Source organism: Pelobates fuscus, chromosome 7 (assembly GCF_036172605.1).
Source record: "Pelobates fuscus isolate aPelFus1 chromosome 7, aPelFus1.pri, whole genome shotgun sequence".
Classification (NCBI taxonomy): domain Eukaryota; kingdom Metazoa; phylum Chordata; class Amphibia; order Anura; family Pelobatidae; genus Pelobates; species Pelobates fuscus.
Genome location: NC_086323.1, coordinates 161,567,026 through 161,586,519, shown reverse-complemented (window position 1 = coordinate 161,586,519; position 19,494 = coordinate 161,567,026). Strand labels below are relative to the sequence as shown.

General features: G+C 46.4%; 1 protein-coding gene across 1 annotated transcript in view; it reads right to left on the bottom strand.

Moving 5' to 3' along the window:
- Nucleotides 1-19,494, bottom strand: part of LOC134568866 (peroxisomal acyl-coenzyme A oxidase 2-like) — an 83,258-nt gene that overhangs the window by 43,153 nt on the left and 20,611 nt on the right. Inside the window, exons 3-4 of the mRNA XM_063427558.1 lie at nucleotides 12,311-12,462; nucleotides 8,532-8,639 (exon numbers count right to left, since the gene is read on the bottom strand). Coding sequence (XP_063283628.1) covers nucleotides 8,532-8,639; nucleotides 12,311-12,462 — 260 coding nt within the window. The remainder of the gene's footprint in view (nucleotides 1-8,531; nucleotides 8,640-12,310; nucleotides 12,463-19,494) is intronic.

Sequence of the window (19,494 nt, the reverse complement as noted above, 5' to 3'; positions counted from 1 at the left end):
CGGCGTAGCTTACTTCTCGAGGTAACAGTTTGCGACTGATGTAAGCCACTGGATGTTCCCCGCCATCGGCCCCGACTTGACTCAGTACTGCCCCCAATCCAAACATAGAAGCGTCTGTGTGAACAAGAAAACGTTTAGTTGGATTGGGAGCTGCCAAGACAGGGGCATTTATCAGTGCATTTTTCAATTGTTGGAATGCCTGCTCACACTCCGGGGTCCAGTTTACTTGGCGGGGAAGGTTCTTACGGGTCAGGTCAGTGAGGGGTTTGGCCAGGGCGCTATAATTGGGAACAAACTTCCGGTAATACCCTGCTGTCCCTAGAAACGCTAAAACCTGGGTCTTAGTCCTAGGGGTGGGCCACTGGGCTACAGCCTCTACTTTGGCGGGTTCGGGTTTTTGTTTACCGCACCCTACTCTATGTCCCAGGTATTGTACCTCAGCCATGCCGATACTACACTTGGCCGGCTTCAAGGTCAGACCTGCTTCCCTTATCCTATCTAGTACAGCTCCGATGTGAGCTAAGTGTTCCTGCCACGTATTGCTAAAAATAGCAATATCGTCCAGGTAGGCACATGTATAGTCCTGGAATCCATCTAGGAGTCGATCCACCATCCTTTGGAAGGTGGCTGGGGCGTTTTTCATCCCAAATGGCATGACCTTAAACTGGTACAAGCCAAATGGGGTGACAAAGGCCGACTTCGGGATGGCGTCTGGGGCCAGGGGGATTTGCCAATACCCTTTACACAAGTCAATAGTGGTGAGGTATTGGCCCCTGGCCATTCTGTCCAGTAACTCGTCTATCCGGGGCATCGGATAGGCGTCAGATACAGTCTTCTCGTTCAATCTCCTATAGTCCACGCAGAAGCGGGTTGTACCGTCTCGCTTTGGTACGAGGACTACAGGAGATGCCCAAGGACTGTCTGAGGGTTCAATCACCCCCAGTTGGAGCATTTCGTCGATCTCCTTACGCATGTTTGCCCGTACCGCTTCTGGAATGTGGTATGGCGTCTGGCGCATGGGTAGTTGCCCTGGGGTCTCGACCCGGTGAGTTGCCAGAGGCGTGTATCCAGGTACATTAGAGAACGTGTCGCGTTTCTCTTCCAATAGTTGCTGTACCTCGATCCGCTCCTGTGGGCTCAGCCGATCTCCCAGCGTAACCTCCCCTAAATCTCCGGACAGCTGCCCATCCCCCAGCAAATCGGGGAGGGGTAAGCTGTCAACCTCTTCCGTGTTAGGGGCACAGATGGCGGTTACCTCCTCAGTACGCTCGTGGTAGGGCTTCAGCATGTTCACATGGAGCATGCGTCGCCCCCCAGTCCCTGTGCAGGGGCCGATAATATAGGTGGTATCGCATCTTTGCTCCACCACCTTATATGGGCCCTGCCAGGCGGCCTGTAACTTATCATGTCGGACAGGTTTTAAAATTAGTACCTTCTGCCCGACCTGAAAGCTACGGTCCCTGGCTCCCCGATCATACCATGTACGCTGGCGGGTCTGGGCCTCCTGAAGGTTTTCCCGTACCGTCTTGGTCAACGCTTCTAGGCGGTCCCGAAAGGCCAACACATATGGTAGGATGGGAGTGCCATCTGTGCTCCGGTCTCCCTCCCAATGCTCTCTAATAAGATCCAATGGGCCTCGGACCCTCCTTCCAAACAATAATTCAAACGGGGAGAACCCTGTGGATTCCTGCGGCACCTCCCGGTATGCAAATAGGAGGTGCGGCAGGAATCGTTCCCAGTCCTTGTGGGTCTCTGCGAAGGTTCGGAGCATCTGCTTCAAGGTACCATTGAATCGTTCGCAGAGCCCGTTCGTCTGGGGGTGGTAAGGGGCGCTGATAATAGGCTTAATGCCACAGATCCTCCAGAGGTGTTGGGTGAATTCTGCGGTAAACTGGGTACCCTGATCCGAGATAATCTCCCTGGGTAATCCCATCCGGGAGAATATCCGCATGAGGGCATCCGCGACCGTCTCAGCGTGGATGTTGGTCAGAGCCACTGCCTCTGGATACCTGGTGGCATAATCTACGACCGTTAAAATATACCGTTTTCCTGACGGGCTAACTTTATTGAGGGGGCCTATCAGATCCACCGCTATTCGGCTAAAAGGTTCCTCTATTATGGGTAAGGGGTGAAGTTTAGCCTTCCTGCGATCCCCCCTTTTTCCCACTCTCTGGCAGGTATCGCAAGTCGTGCAATATCTGCGTACTTCCTGGCTAATCCCTGGCCAGAAGAAACTCTGGGTTAGTCTGTACCTGGTGCGACTAGCCCCTAGATGTCCGGATAGCGGAATATCATGCGCTATCCGGAGTAATTCAGCCCGGTACCGCTGTGGTACCACTAATTGTCTCCTCGCTATCGGGTCTAACCCCGTAATCTGTTTGGTTGTTTCCCTGTATAAAAGTTGTTTATCCCAGATAAACTTCTCTCCCTCCGCCCCGGGGGAACCCGTGCCAACCTTGTCCCTATACACCTGAAGCGTGGGGTCTGTTGCGACTTCAGCTACAAATTCATTAGGTGGAGCCCAGGGGACACATTCTAGAGGGGGGGTAGGGTTGCTTACCTGGACCTCCGGCAGTGTGTTGTGGTCCTGGGTGCGGGCCTGTTGTCGGGTGACTACAGGGTTGACCTCTCCTGTGGTGGGTGACTGGGGCTCAAAAGCAGAAGTGAGCCTCCCCAGATCGTTCCCCAATAAAACCTCCGCCGGTAAATGTGGCATCAACCCCACCTCCACTTCCCCTGCCCCCGCTCCCCAATGTAAATGTACCCTTGCTGTAGGTAGCCGGTACACTGCTCCCCCAGCTACCCGGACGGCAACAGTTTTGTTCAGTTTTGCCTGATCTGAAATCAGGTGGCTCTGTACCAAAGTGATGGTGGCTCCCGAATCTCGTAATCCCCGGACTGCTGTACCATTCAGATATACCGTCTGTCGATGGTGCCGTAGATTATCCACATTGGCCTGGACCGGATCTGCCTCGTGCAGTACCTCCCATTGTTCCACAGTAGTAATGGGGACTGCGGAACCATATGGGGTGGTGACTAGGTCCTGGTAGTGGTGGGCTGCGGCCGCCCTGGGTGGAGGTGGGCCTGGACGAATCCAGGTGGAACGGTCCCGTAGCTGTGGGCATTCCCTTTTATAATGTCCCCACTTCTGGCAGTGATGACAGGGGCCAGCGGTGGGTTGTCGGAACCGGGGCTGTGCAGCGGGTGGTGGAGGTGGTGGTAGCGGTCTCGGTGGAGCTGGGGTGTAGTTGTTTCCCCCGAATGTTTTAAAGGTTGCTTTTGGAGCTGCAGGTTTTTGTGACCTGCGTGCATCCAGGTAGTCATCCGCTTTCCTAGCCGCCTCGGTAAGGGAAGTAGGGTTTCTGTCCCTTACCCATTCCTGGACCTCATTGGTTACTCCCTCATAGAACTGCTCCATCAGCAACATTTGTATTACATCCTCCATAGAACGTGCCTTGCTAGCTTGCACCCACCCGAGCGCTGCCCCCTGTAATCGGCATGCCCACTCTGCGTGCGAGTCCTTCTCTGTTTTCTTTAGATCCCGGAACCTCCGCCGGTATGCCTCGGGTGTTATAGCATACCTGGCGAGTATAATTTCTTTCACTTTACTGTAATTCCCTATTTCGTCATTAGGTACAGTCCGATATGCCTCTGCTGCCCTCCCGGTTAACCTTCCGGCCAAAATAGGTACCCAGTCCTCTGCGTTAATTTTATGCAGTGCACACAGTCTTTCAAAGTCTTGCAGGAAAGCGTCTATATCTTCCTCTGCCTCCACATATGTTTTAAAAGCCTGGTATGGTATTTTAGGCTTACCTTCCTGTGGCACATTAATTGCAGAGCTTTGTTCTGGTGCCTGTGTCCTTAGGATGAATTCTTGTACCTCGGCCATTGTCCTGGTAACAATTTCTGTTGGGGGGTTTTCCCCATAAAAGGATAGCCTGAACTGAACCTGCCTCTGGAATTCCGATCCTTGTGGTGTTCCTCCCGGCTCCCTCTGTGCCGGAACTGAATCGCCCTCCATTCTGTACTCTGCCATGAGTTCTGTAACAAGTACTGCTTTCTTCTTATTGCTGGCTTGTATACCCCTTGCCTCTAGGAGGTCCTTTAGCGTGGAGCGTTTTAGCGCAGAAAAATCAATCTCCATCCGTACTCCATTTACGCTTGTTCCTCTGTGAGTTTGGATCCCAGCGCTGCCAACCAATGTAGCGGAGAGCCGATCTTGCACAGCTATTCTCCACTAGAGATTCCAGTGAGGCTCAGGAACAAGGTGATGTTAAGTCCACAGGCAAGGTTTCCAGCAGGTAAAGTAATACAGCAGTATCCCCATCGCAATCCCAATAACTGGACGACACACAGTTTCAGGAGTAGTCTACAAGCTTTATTCCACAGTTCCTTATAAAGCCCTCTCCCATGCAAGGGAGGAGGTTCTATCACTTAAGACATTATCCAATCTCTAAGTAGTAACCTCCCACAGATCTCCTCCCCTCCTCTAGCATCATAATCCCCTTATTGTGTACACAGTTTTCCCCGAGTTTTGGATGTACCCTAAATACTTGGGGTACATCCACAAATCCAACATCCCCAGATAGCTCTATTCTGGGGGACCAACATACTTAAAAATTAGCCCATTCGGATGAATGGTTCGTGAGATATGGGGTTCCAAAGATTTGACCGACCGCATGGGTAAAGTATCCGAAAACAGTTCCATGCATTTTGGCCCTGCGGTCGGTCACAAACAAGGGAATGAAAACAGGCGAATTGCCTGTGTTATAGAGCCTGGAGAGGGTTTGAATGAATTCCCTTGTTTATGGGGCTCTTTCTACCGAACGGCGGGTCATTCGGTAGTTTCCATACGAATTTCTGGAAGTATGGAGGTCTCAGCGGTGTTTGCCTAGTCAAGTGTCCGATTTTAGTTCCAGACACTCGACGGCAAAACACCGCTGTTCGGTAGTTTAAGATGGCCGCCGCCACGTGTTTGTTTCCCGAATGGCGGCCACCCAGAGGACAAAGACCACACTGCACTGATTGCCAATTACCTGTTTGCAACATTATTGCAAACGGTAATTGGAGGCACACTCATTCCTGGGTGGTCTGGTTGTTCGGTAGTTTCATTCCCTTGTTTTATTTGAATGATTCTACCGAACAACTAGAGGAATACAATTCTTTACATACATTTAACTGTCATTATACCCGGATACCATGCTTTCTATACATGTACATACACATTAAACCAGCCATATGACCAAATACACTTATTCTCATACATGTCGTGGGACAGCCCGGTACCAATCCGCTACAAACACTGAAATTAAAAATAGCCATGTATGTACGTAGCGGGGAATGTGGTGCGACTAAGAGTAAGGAGACTACCCCAATTCTCCCCCCAATAATGACAAACAACGAATATTGGATGAAACAGGCCACAGCATTTATTAAACTTACAACTGTAGGACTCATCCGAACTTTATTCTTTTTCTTTAATTCAAATATAAATAAACATATAAATATATACATATACATACCATAATTAACATAAATTACACTTATTGCCCTACAGCCTCCAACTTAAATAACCGTCCTTGCCAACAAACTTAACCAGGTGCCTATGCACCAAAACTTTACCCACTGGTGTCTCGCCTCCCCCCTCGTCCAAACCAAAAATTCCCATCATCTTAAATGCTCTACCACCAGCCTGCTTTTTGCTCGGTGGGCACGTCCTATTCGGTAACTTAAAAGTTTACCTTACAGAGCAGGGGAGGTTAACCCAAAAGAGGGCCCGTGCATACTGGGCGCAGCTCACAGTTCTCTACAAAGGAAAAGTGCAACAGCCGAACCGCCATACCCTTTTTGAAAAACATCCAACCTGGATTGTCAAATACCTATAGTGATATGACCCGCAGGGCGCCGAATGGTGGCAAACAATACCCCACCACCGCATGGCCTACTAGGAATCACCAATACCCCAACATGCACGGCCCCCAGGAGCATAACGTCCAGGTGGCCGTGGAAACTGATCCACGGACCCATTCCGTCACTCTGACAGACTGAGCGACCATGAGTCCGCTGGCAAGGCGTCCCCTCCAGATCCGCCTGTGAGGCGATTGCCCCTTAAGCAAGTGAACCACTGGAGGGAAGGAGGCTGTGAGCCGAGTAATGGCTTGAACAACCCCAAAATTGTCACATTGAAACACTACCCTTAGATCCTTAAAATGTGACCGCCAGACCTCCCCCACCACCAAAATGGGGAAACGCTCCAAAAAGGCCACATTCTTTGTGAGATCAGAATGGCCCCAAACCCCGACCGCGCCAGCCGCATCCGTAAATAGGTGGAGGTCGGCGTTAGAAACCTCAGGCCTTTGCCAGGAGGACCGGCCATGATATGCAGCTAAGGAGTCCCAAACCGCCAAAATCTCCCGCAGCGGGCGACTGAAATGGCGAGCCCCGGAGAACCCAGCTGTCGCCGCAGCCAGAGCCAGAGGCCAATGTCAATCTGTTCCCACGAAATTGAGGTGCGCACCGCCAACCGTTGACGAAAATGCTCGTCATATTTCCACCACCCCAGACCGCCATAGGTACGACAAGTGTTCCAAATGGTATCCTGGTAGCAGAATAATGCGGAGCACTTCTGCGGAGCCCTTTCTCCAATTACACTGGCCAGGATTGCAAACGCGCAAATCCAATTCGTGCAAGTTTTAGGGATCTTTCGGTACTGGTATTTCTCCTTGTCTCTTTTTTTTGGATTCCTACCTGTCCTTTTCCATTAAAGGAGGAGCCTCCTCCATGGGAAGGAGGGAAAAATCTCAACAAAGTCTCCCCTCCAAAGATTTTCACGAATCTCCTGTTGAAGGTGCAAGCCCAAGGTCCTGACCAATACATAGGCGGACTCACACGAAATGGCAGCAACACCCGGGGGGTCACCTAATGCTAGGGACCCCCCAGCAACAGTGGTGCCAGCATGCCTGCCCACTCCGGGAGAGGGTAACCCCGTGACCCTAGAAACAGTCAAAACCCCCTGTGGCTGCAGCGCCTGGGACCACACTAACCGAAGCTGACCATTTAATGGGGGGGACCCTACCTGCTTGCGCACCCTGCTCCCTTTATTTATTTTAATTGCTTTAATTTATTTTCTTTTTTTGACCGATCAAGAAAACCCCTAAGCCCTGACAGAAACCCCCCAGCGAGGAACCCCATGACTGAAAAGAATAAACATTAGTGAACCCACCAGCCGATGCCCGAGGAACCTCCCGCGGCAAAGGAAATGAAGATGATCCAGGCAGGACAGAGTTAATTTCATTTTCAGCACTGCTCAGCCTTGCAGCAGCACCAGGCGCCATCTGCTGGATGGTTCCAGGAACTGCAGCCAGATCCTGTGTGAAGAGCCGTGGAGAGGAGCTCACACCCCACAGAGGAGGGCAGCCGAGGTGAGTACCCAGAGGGGGGACATAGGGACCAGGAATAGGGACAGAAGGGACAGGGGGAGACAGAGAGAGACAGGAGAGGGCTTAGAGAGAGGAGGGACACCCAGCACAGCAGGAACAGGGGAGGAGGAGGGAGGGAGACAGAGAGAGACCACAGAGAGAGGAGAGGGACACAGACAAGCAGCAACAGGGGGGAGGAGGAGGGAGGGAGACAGAGAGAGAAAGGGGATACAGACCAGCAGCAACAGGGGGGGGGGGAGACTCCAGAGGGAGAGGGGACCAGGGATGCCACCCCAGGGGGAGGAATTGTGGACAGAACCCGGGGGAGGAGAGGGGGACCCCCCGGCCGACCCTCATCCCCAGAGGAGCCGTCAGAGCCCAGGGAGGACCCCCCTCAACCCCCTGGCAGCAGCACAGCTGTGCCCCACGTGGCCCTGAGGGGCCCACTCACCACCACCGGCCTGGCTCTGGATCTGCCGTGCCTCCCAGACCCCCCAGGATGCTCAGCAGGTCTTCTGGCCCCCCAGGCCCGCTGTCCACGGCCGGGGGCGGCAGATGATGCAGGCCGTGTGTTAGATGGAGCAGATGGAGCTAACACGCGGCCTGGTAGTGCCTGGGGCCTGGGCTACAGCTCCCATACCAGGCCCGAAGGGGGGGGGGATCAGGGCTGTAGCCGTGTGGGAGGCCCCAGGAGAGGTCTGAACGCGGGGGTGATCCCACACCGGCGGCCACAGGCTGGAGGGGAGCACATGGCTCCTGAAGGTGCCTGCCATCATCCAGGGCAGCAGCAGATCTGAGGGCAGCAGGAGTGAATCCACAGCCATCCCTCAAGCAGGAAAAGTCACCAGGCCCAGGACAAACAGGAGCGCAGAGGCAGGGGAGATGTTTGCTGGCCAGAATCCCAAAAGGCACTGAGGTAAGATGATCCCTGCCCCACTACAAACCCATAACCACTCCCCTAAACACATATAGCCAATTACTAACACCATCCCCACACTCATACATGTGCCCTTGTCCGTTTAGCTGTGCTGACTCCCCAGGGCCTGAAGCTATTTTGGCACTCTTTAAAAAAAAAAAAAAAAATATATATATATATATATTTTAATAACTTACTGTCTCCAGGCCACCATTTAGTAGCAGTTATTTGAGGAGTGTTTATTATAAACTCTTGTGTCTTGATGTCAAATGTTGCTGTTGTTTCCAAACCACGGAGATATGTTCCTGCAGATGAGAAATTTAACAAAAGTCACATTTAACAAATGTTTATTTTCTACAGTCAGTGTCACCAGATTTTTTGATGGGTAGAGTTCATCTTTTTCTTAAAGAGGATGTTAGTCAACCTTGCATTTGATGCAAAAGCAAATAACAAAATCGAACCTTATTAGTTATAGGTTTGTGCCTTTTCATCTGCAGTTACAGGTCCTCTTTATGGAATTAAAGGACAAAAAACACCATAATTTATTATTACTAAAATCTTATTTATCTTTAAAGGAACACTTCCAGCACCATGATCACTACTGCTTTCCCATAGGTCTATGTGTGAATGCAGTGTATTTTTTCAGTGCCCCGCTTCCCCCCGCCCCCCGCCCCCTGCTCAGCCAAGGAGACAGGACAGGACGTAGGGAGTGGGGCGGATCCAAACTCAGCGCTGGCCAATCAGCATCTCCCTTAATAGAGATGCATTGGATCAATGCATCTCTATGAGGAATGTTTAGTGTCTCCATGCAGCCACTGGAGGTGCCCCTAGACAGCAATGTAAACACTTCCTTCTCTCTGAAAAGACAGTGTTTACATGAAAATGCCTGCAAGGACATACTATATTTACCAGAACAACTACATTAAAGGGACACTATAGTCACCAAAACAACTTTAGCTTAATGAAGTAGTTTGTGTGTATAGATCATGCCTCTAAAAGTGTCACTGCTCAATTCTGTCATTTAGGAATTAAATCACTTCTGTTTTTGTTTATGAAGCCCTGCCTCATTAACCCCTTAAGGACCGCTGACGGTTCAGGACCGTCAGCGGTAAAACGTGCGTTTGGACCGCTGACGGTCCTGAACCGTCATAACGGTTTTGGGCTACTTACCTGATCGCCGTCGGTCCCACGGCGGCGATCAGCTCTCCTCCCGGTCCAGGGGGACTGCCTGTCTGCCCGGGCAGTCCCCCCTCGGCAGATCAGGACCCCACGGCCATGTGATCACTCGATCACATGACCGCAATAGGGGTCTTTGTATCTGCCTGCAGGGGGACTGTCTGTGCTGACAGGCAGTCTCCCTGCAAGTGAAAAATCATAAAATAAAGTGTAAAACAAAAAAATCAGTGTAAAAAAAATTATAATATGTGTATATATATATGATATATATACATGTATTATATCTATATATACCTATCTATAATATATGTATATATATCATATATATAATGTCACACTAAGTGTATTTTTATATTTATATATACGTATATTAATATAAAAATACACTTATATTTAAATTACACACGAATATATACAATATATATAATAACTATATATATGGTATATATATATTATTATAAAATACAAATAATATGTTAATAAAAATAAATAACAAAAAATAAAAATAATTTTTAATAATTAAAAAAAAATTATATATATATATTCAATTTTATTCTAACAGTATTTTGATATTGATATATATATATATTTATATCAAAATACACTTAGAATGTAATGATATATATATCTATGTATAAATAAATAAATAAAAATAATACGAAATATACATATGTCCACATACAAAATTACATTAATAATTTCATAAATATACACGTAGACGTCAAATATATAAATATGTATATATATTAAAATTCTACGTGCATATTTATGTAATATTTTTACCTAATTAAGTAATTTTAATGATTGCAATTTGAGGGACCTGCCTGCCAACCCAGGCCAAAAGTCCAGATAATTTAATTTGCTAGCACTGTGCTTAACCCTGTAACTTTCTATGACACCCTAAATCCTGTACATGGGGGTACTGTTTTACTCGGGAGACTTCGCTGAACACAAATATTAGTGTTTCAAAACAGTAAAACATATCACAGCGATGATATTGTCAGTGAAAGTGAAGTTTTTTGCATTTTTCACACACAAACAGCTCTATCACTGAGGATATTATTGCTGTGATATATTTTACTGTTCTGATACACTAATATTTGTGTTCAGCGAAGTCTCCTGAGTATAACAGTACCCCACATGTAGAGGTTTTATAGTGTTTGTGAAAGTTACAGGGTCAAATATAAGGCTTGATTTTACTTTTTTTTTTTTTATTGAAATTTGTCAGATTGGTTAGGTTGCCTTTGAGAGCGTATGGTAGCCAAGGAATGAGAATTAGCCCCATGATGGCATACCATTTGCAAAAGAAGACAACCCAAGGTATTGCAAATGGGGTATGTTCAGCCTTTTTTAGTAGCCACTTAGTCACAAACACCGGCCAAAGTTAGCGTTTTTTGCATTTTTAACACACAAACAAATATAAATGCTAACTTTGGCCAGTGTTTGTGACTAGGTGGCTACTAAAAAAGACTGGACATACCCCATTTTAAATACCCTGGGTTGTCTACTTTAAAAAATATGTACATGTTAGGTGTGTTTCGGGGATTTATGACAGATAACGGTGTAACAATGTCACTATTGATACATTTAAAATATATATATATTGAAACAGCAATTTCCTACTTGTATTTATAGGCCTATAACTTGCAAAAAAAAGCAATAAAGCATGTAAACACTGGGTGTTTTTAAACTCGGGACAAAATTTTGAATGTATTTAGCAGTTTTTTTCATTAGCTTTTGTAGATAAGCAAAAGATTTTTCAAGTAAAAGTCCAAAAACATGTTTTTTTATTTATTTTTCACCATATTTTATTATTTTTTTTAAATACAATATATGACATAATATAAATACTGGTATGTAAAGAAAGCCCTTCTTGTCGTGAAAAAAACAATATATAACTTGTATGGGAACCGTAAATGAGAGAGCGGAAAATTACAGCTAAACACAAACACCACAAAAGTGTTAAAACTGCTCTGGTCCTTAACGTACAAACATCGCAAAAACAGGCCGGTCCTGAAGGGGTTAAGCTAAAGTTGTTCTGGTGACTATAGTGTTCCTTTAAAGGATGGGAATTTAGATAGCATTGAGAGGCATGAAGCTATACATTGTCAGGGTTATTCACTAAAACTAGAAACATTAAGAAATTAAAGTGAATTTTCAAATTTAAGTTCAAAGTACGGTAGTTAATCTGAAAGCATAGCTGGCTTGGAGAATTTTTCTTCTCTGGTTATTTTGGTCTTAAATCTGTTTGTGTGTGCTCCTTGGTGTAGTTGAAAACTGTATTTTAACTTTGATTTAGATACCTTGAGTCCAGTTAAAATGACACTCCAGGCACCCAGACCACTTCAGTTAATTAAAGTAGTCTGGGTGCTGTGACCCTTTTGCACTTGGTGCTGCAATGTAAAACATTGCACTTCCAGAGAACTGCATTGTTTACTTTGCAGCTCTAAGTCTGCCTCCAGTGGCTGTCTAAGAGACCGCCACTGGGGGCACTTCCGGAATCCAAACGCACTAGGTCTCCCATGCCGGTTGACGTCGGCGGGGGAGGAGTGTGGGTGGAGCCTGACCCAGCGCCGATGTCATCGGCGCTGAATTCAGGTAAGTAGCTGAAGGGGATTTAACCCCTTCAGCGACATGGGATGGGGGGCGGGAGGGAGGGGGGCGCTGCAGGTTTCTTTTTTTTTTTTTTTTCATTAACAGAAACACACAAGATAATAAAAAAAGTGAAAGAGTTATGTGATTTTCTGCTGAAATATAATGATAAAAAAGATGTAGTGGTAAACAAGAAAACTGAACGTACCATGTCCTAGCTCGGTCTGTGCATAGGTTCCTAGAATATTATAATTATTGGCAAGCACGGCCCACTTTGCAATTTGTTCATCTGTTCCAAACGCCATAACAGACATTATAAAGATACTATGAATGTTAAGAGACAATTCTCCTGAAAGTGCTCTGTAATCAGACATAAAGGGGAAAAAAATCTTAGAATGAGGCAAATAATATACAAAATGCAGAGCATCAAAGGATAAGGATATCAAACAGGGTTCTTTAGTAAAGTGAGAATTGTCAAGCATTCAAAGTGAATTTCAAATTTAAGGTCAAAGTAGCCAAACTGGAAGCATATCTGACTTGGTTAAGTTTTCTAGAGCAACTAGTTTGGCTTAAATTTGAATTTCACTCTAGTGTACATTTGTAAGGTGTCTATTGAGCTCATTTGCTTAGGACTTGCTTAGATACAGTAGAAAACTTTCAAAGAGAAGAGGTTTAAATGCTGAAATGAAATAGTCTATAATTACTGATACACTTTATATCTCCAAAATGATTACGAACGATTTCATGGTTTGTAAAATCGATACGCAAGCTGGAAATTGTGTAAAATTACAATTCCGGGCTAAAATAGCCAAGCTGGAAACGTTGTTTTCTAATACTTATATCGATTCATTTAATTTGACATATAGAGGGTTATTCACTAACGTGGGAAATCAAAGTTTAGAACCCATCATGCGTTCCTGTCCAACTTGCCACTATAAGCACTATGCTCAACAGCTACCCTGCTTTGCCCAAGTGTAGTAGTAGTGAAGGAGCTACCACTGGTTGTAGGTGATGGGTAGAACTTCACAGATTCAGTTGCAGTACCAGTGGACCTGCTGCCTGGTACTTTTTATTTTCGGTTTCTTCATTTAGTAATAAAGGGTTGTTGTGTCATTGCAAATGTAGTTTCATACTGGCACTAATGATATGACCATGAGGTTACTCTCCCTCTACTAACTTTTTTGCCTTACAATTTGAACTTTGCATTTTACCCTTCTTGGGGACCTTTGGAGTGATCCCAAACTTCGCTTCAGCAGCACAATACATTCAGCTCACCATAAGTGTGGCAGTAGAAGCTGTCGTGAAGCTAGCCTCAGTAGTATATCTTAATTGAGTAATATTAATGGAAATGGTGGTGGTAGCAATGATATTGGGCAAACTACTTGTGCCACAGGTAGCAGATGTTACAACTAGCTCCACTGGGGATGAGGCAATTCAAAAGCAGAGAGAGAGAAACTTAGACAAAGTGACAAAGATGCAGGAGAAGAGTACGCATTAGCTTAGAGAAAATGGTGATTGCTGTATGTCCTCTACATGCTCATTTCTCTTGCAATACCTCCAGCTTATAGTTGAGTGTGGGCAGGGCTGCCATCAGGAATTTTGGGGCCCCTGACTAAGCACAAGGTCTGCCCCCCCCCCCCGACCCCTCCTTCCCGGGCCCGCCCACGCCCTACCTAGTCCGCTGACAATGATGCGGGACTGAATGTGGTGTGTATAGTGGAAGTGAATTAGAATGTGTGTAATGGATGTAGTGTTTGTGTGTATTAGATATTGTTTGTGCAGTGAATGCAGAGTGTGTTAGTGTATCGGATGCAGTGTGTATAGTGAACGCAGAGTGTGTTTGAGTAGTGGATGTAGTGTGTGTACAGTGATGTAGTGTGTGTTTGTGAAGTGGATGTAGTGTTTGTATGTACTAGATGAAATTTGTTTAGTGGATGCAGTGTCTGTAGTTGATGTAGTGTGTGTATTAGACGCAGTGTCTGTGTATAGTGAATGCAGAGTGTTTCAATTTGTGGTGGATGTAGTGTGTGTACTGTGAATACAGGATGTTTGTGTAGTGGATGCTGTGTGTACAGTTAATGCAGAGTGTGTGCATAGTTTAGTGAATGCAGAGTGTGTGTTAGTGTGTAATGAATGCAGAGTGTGTGTTAGTGTGTAGTGAATGCAGATTGTGTCAGTGTAATGAATGTAGTGTGTGTGTGTGTTAGTGCAGTGAATGCAGAGTGTGTGTAAATGTGTAGTGAATGCAGAGTGTGTGTAAATGTGTAGTGAATGCAGAGTGTGTGTAAATGTGTAGTGAATGCAGAGTGTGTGTAAATGTGTAGTGAATGCATAGTGTGTGTTAATGTGTAGCGAATGCAGAGTGTGTGTTAGTGTGTAGCGGATGCAGAGTGTGTGTTAGTGTGTAGCGGATGCAGAGTGTGTGTTAGTGTGTAGCGGATGCAGAGTGTGTGTTAGTGTGTAGCGGATGCAGAGTGTGTGTTAGTGTGTAGCGGATGCAGAGTGTGTGTTAGTGTGTAGCGGATGCAGAGTGTGTGTTAGTGTGTAGCGGATGCAGAGTGTGTGTTAGTGTGTAGCGGATGCAGAGTGTGTGTTCGTGTGTAGCGGATGCAGAGTGTGTGTTAGTGTGTAGCGGATGCAGAGTGTGTGTTAGTGTGTAGCGGATGCAGAGTGTGTGTTAGTGTGTAGCGGATGCAGAGTGTGTGTTAGTGTGTAGCGGATGCAGAGTGTGTGTTAGTGTGTAGCGGATGCAGAGTGTGTGTTAGTGTGTAGCGGATGCAGAGTGTGTGTTAGTGTGTAGCGGATGCAGAGTGTGTGTTAGTGTGTAGCGGATGCAGAGTGTGTGTTAGTGTGTAGCGGATGCAGAGTGTGTGTTAGTGTGTAGCGGATGCAGAGTGTGTGTTAGTGTGTAGCGGATGCAGAGTGTGTGTTAGTGTGTAGCGGATGCAGAGAGTGTTTGAGTAGCGGATGTAGTGTGTGTACAGTGATGTAGTGTGTGTTTGTGTAGTGGATGTAGTGTCTGTAGTGGATGTAGTGTGTGTTTTAGACACAGTGTCTGTGTATAGTGAATGCAGAATGTTTCAATTTGTGGTGCATGTAGTGTGTGTACTTTGAATACAGGATGTTTGTGTAGTGGATGCTGTGTGTACAGTTGATGCAGAGTGTATGTTAGTGTAGTGAATCCAGAGTGTGTGTCAGTATAGTGAATCCAGAGTGTGTGCATAGTTTAGTGAATGCAGAGTGTGTGTTAGTGTGTAATAAATGCAGAGTGTGTGTTAGGGTGTAGTGAATGCAGAGTGTGTCAGTGTAATGAATGTAGTGTGTGTGTAAATTTGTAGTGAATGCAGCGTGTGTGTTAATGTGTAGTGAATGCAGAGAGTGTCTTAGTGTAGTGAATGCAGAGTGTGTGTTAGTGTAGTGAATGCAGAGTGTGTGTTAGTGTAGTGAATGCAGAGTGTTAATGTGTAGTGAATGCAGAGAGTGTGTTGGTGTGTAGCGGATGCAGAGTGTGTGTTGGTGTGTAGCGGATGCAGAGTGTGTGTTAGTGTGTAGCGGATGCAGAGTGTGTGTTAGTGTGTAGCGGATGCAGAGTGTGTGTTAGTGTGTAGCGGATGCAGAGTGTGTGTTAGTGTGTAGCGGATGCAGAGTGTGTGTTAGTGTGTAGCAGATGCAGAGTGTGTGTTAGTGTGTAGCGGATGCAGAGTGTGTGTTAGTGTGTAGTGAATGCAGAGTGTGTCAGTGTAATGAATGTAGTGTGTGTGTAAATTTGTAGTGAATGCAGCGTGTGTGTTAATGTGTAGTGAATGCAGAGAGTGTCTTAGTGTAGTGAATGCAGAGTGTGTGTTAGTGTAGTGAATGCAGAGTGTGTGTTAGTGTAGTGAATGCAGAGTGTTAATGTGTAGTGAATGCAGAGAGTGTGTTGGTGTGTAGCGGATGCAGAGTGTGTGTTAGTGTGTAGCGGATGCAGAGTGTGTGTTAGTGTGTAGCGGATGCAGAGTGTGTGTTAGTGTGTAGCGGATGCAGAGTGTGTGTTAGTGTGTAGCGGATGCAGAGTGTGTGTTAGTGTGTAGCGGATGCAGAGTGTGTGTTAGTGTGTAGCAGATGCAGAGTGTGTGTTAGTGTGTAGCAGATGCAGAGTGTGTGTTAGTGTGTAGCGGATGCAGAGTGTGTGTTAGTGTGTAGTGAATGCAGAGTGTGTCAGTGTAATGAATGTAGTGTGTGTGTAAATTTGTAGTGAATGCAGCGTGTGTGTTAATGTGTAGTGAATGCAGAGAGTGTCTTAGTGTAGTGAATGCAGAGTGTGTGTTAGTGTAGTGAATGCAGAGTGTGTGTTAGTGTAGTGAATGCAGAGTGTTAATGTGTAGTGAATGCAGAGAGTGTGTTGGTGTGTAGCGGATGCAGAGTGTGTGTTGGTGTGTAGCGGATGCAGAGTGTGTGTTAGTGTGTAGCGGATGCAGAGTGTGTGTTAGTGTGTAGCGGATGCAGAGTGTGTGTTAGTGTGTAGCGGATGCAGAGTGTGTGTTAGTGTGTAGCGGATGCAGAGTGTGTGTTAGTGTGTAGCGGATGCAGAGTGTGTGTTAGTGTGTAGCGAATGCAGAGTGTGTGTCAGTATAGTGGATGCAGTGAGTGTGTTAGTGTCAGGATCGGGACAGGGATCCAACGCGCAGAGTACAAACAGTAGCCAGATACGTATACCGGACCTTAGAATGGCCGGACTAACGTAAGTAGTACAGTATAGAATGGTCAAAGACAAGCCGAGGTCGAGGGTAACAGAAGACAGGTAAGCGAGAGACAAGCCGAATTAAGGGTAACAGAGATAAGCAGAGTAAGGTAAACAAGCCGGGTCAAAACCAAAAGGGATAATAGAATACACAAGCACTGAGTGACTAGAACAAGCTAGAACCACGACAGGGCAATGAGCTAATGAAAGAACCTCTGTTAAATACCCTGTTCAGAGCAGTAACCACGCCTCCAAGGCGTCCTGATTGGTCCTGCAGCAATTGAGTGACAGGTCGTTCCGGGGGAGTGTCCTGATGACTACTTCCTGCCTAGATGCTGTAAAAGGCAGTCACTCCCTCGCGGCCGGCCTAGCATGACCGGATAGACCACGGGGAAGGGAGCCATCAGACCGTCTGGATGGAGGAACAGCTAAGTCTCTACCTCTTTCGGAGGTAGAGACCACAGGTACCCTGACAGTACCCCCCCTCTCAGATACGCCCACCGGGCGGAATGAACCGGGACGAGATGGGAAGCGAGAGTGATACGCCCTGCGGAGACGGGGAGCATGAACATCCTCCTGAGGTACCCAACTCCTCTCCTCAGGACCATATCCCTTCCAATCAACCAGATATTGTACTCTCCCCCGGGAGATTCGAGAATCAATAATAGAGTTAACCTCATACTCCTCCTGACCCTCCACCTGAACGGAGCGAGGAGGGGCTATTGTGGAGGAAAATCTGTTACATATGAGTGGTTTCAGCAATGAAACGTGAAACGAGTTCGGGATGCGTAAGGTATTAGGAAGAGCTAAACGATACGCAACTGGATTGATACGGGTCAGCACCCTGTAGGGTCCAATATAACGAGTAGCGAACTTCATGGATGGCACTTTTAAACGGATGTTCCTCGTGCTCAGCCATACCCTATCACCTGGAACAAAGACCGGAGCCGCCCTTCTACGTTTATCAGCGTGTTTCTTAACCAACATAGAGTTGTGCACAAGGATTTGTCGAGTTTGATCCCACAACTTCCTCAAATTGGCAACATGAACATCAACCGACGGCACCCCCTGGGAAGGAGAATCCGAAGGAAGAATAGACGGATGAAAACCATAATTCATGAAGAAGGGGCTTGAATGAGTAGAATCGCAAACGAGATTGTTGTGTGCAAACTCCGCCCAAGGAATCAAACCGACCCAATCATCCTGGTGTTCAGAAACAAAGCATCGTAAATATTGTTCAATTTTCTGGTTGGTACGTTCAGCAGCTCCGTTAGACTGAGGATGATAGGCAGAAGAAAAGTTTAATTTAATACCAAGTTGAGAGCAGAAGGACCTCCAAAAGCGGGAAACAAATTGGGAGCCTCTGTCCGATACAATTTGAGAGGGTATCCCATGTAGGCGAAAAATCTCCTTAGCGAATATCTCTGCCAATTCGGGAGAAGACGGGAGTTTAGGCAGGGGAATGAAGTGTGCCATCTTAGTAAACCTGTCAACCACGGTGAGGATAACAGTCTGTCTTTTAGAGATAGGTAGATCGACAATAAAGTCCATGGCCAAACAGGACCATGGTTTTTCTGGAACCTCCAAGGGGTGCAGGAATCCACATGGAAGCGTATGGGGTTGTTTGGTTTTAGTACAAACTTCACATGCAGCGATGAACTCCTCAATATCCCTCCGTAAAGCAGGCCACCAGAAGTCCTTAGAGATCAACGCGTAAGTTTTGCGAATACCAGGATGTCCCGCCATCTTGCTATTATGTAAACACTGTAAAAGTTCCAGTTGAAGAGCAGGAGGAACGAAATGACGGCCCGCAGGAGTCTGTTTAGGTGCTAGATGTTGCAACTTAATGATCTCGGCCAGTAATGGAGAATGAATCCTGAGATTCGTATTAGCAATGATATTGCATTTCGGAACTATAGAAGAAAGAACTGGTTCAGGTACAGTAGAAGGTTCATATTGGCGAGATAATGCATCGGCTTTAGAGTTTTTAGAACCAGGTCTGTAAGTCAGTACATAATTGAAGTGAGTCAGGAATAAGGACCAACGAGCTTGTCTAGAGGATAAGCGCTTAGCATCCCCAATATAGGACAAGTTCTTGTGGTCCGTCAAAATCGTAATAGGGTGTAGGGTCCCCTCCAACAAATGTCTCCACTCCTTTAAGGCTTTAATGACTGCTAACAGTTCCCTCTCCCCGATGTCATATCTGCTCTCAGGCCCAGAAAATTTCTTAGAGAAGAAACCACAAGGGTGTAACGGTTTATCCACCCCTAACCTTTGAGACAGAACAGCCCCAACTGCTGTCTCAGAGGCATCGACCTCAAGCAAGAAAGGCAGAGTCGTATCAGGATGGACTAGAATGGGAGCCGAGGCAAAAAGTTCCTTGAGAGTCTTGAAAGCACCAAGAGCTTCCTTAGACCAGAACTTAGTATCAGCCCCTTGTTTGGTCATATTGGTAATAGGCGCAATGATAGAGGAGTATCCTTTAATGAAGCGCCTATAGTAGTTGGAAAAACCAATAAACCTTTGGATAGCTTTGAGTCCTTTGGGCAAGGGCCAGTCTAAAATAGATTGGAGTTTTACAGGATCCATTTTAAAACCCTCCCCAGAAATCACGTATCCAAGAAAGTCTACCTGAGACTGATCAAAACTGCACTTCTCCAATTTGCAATATA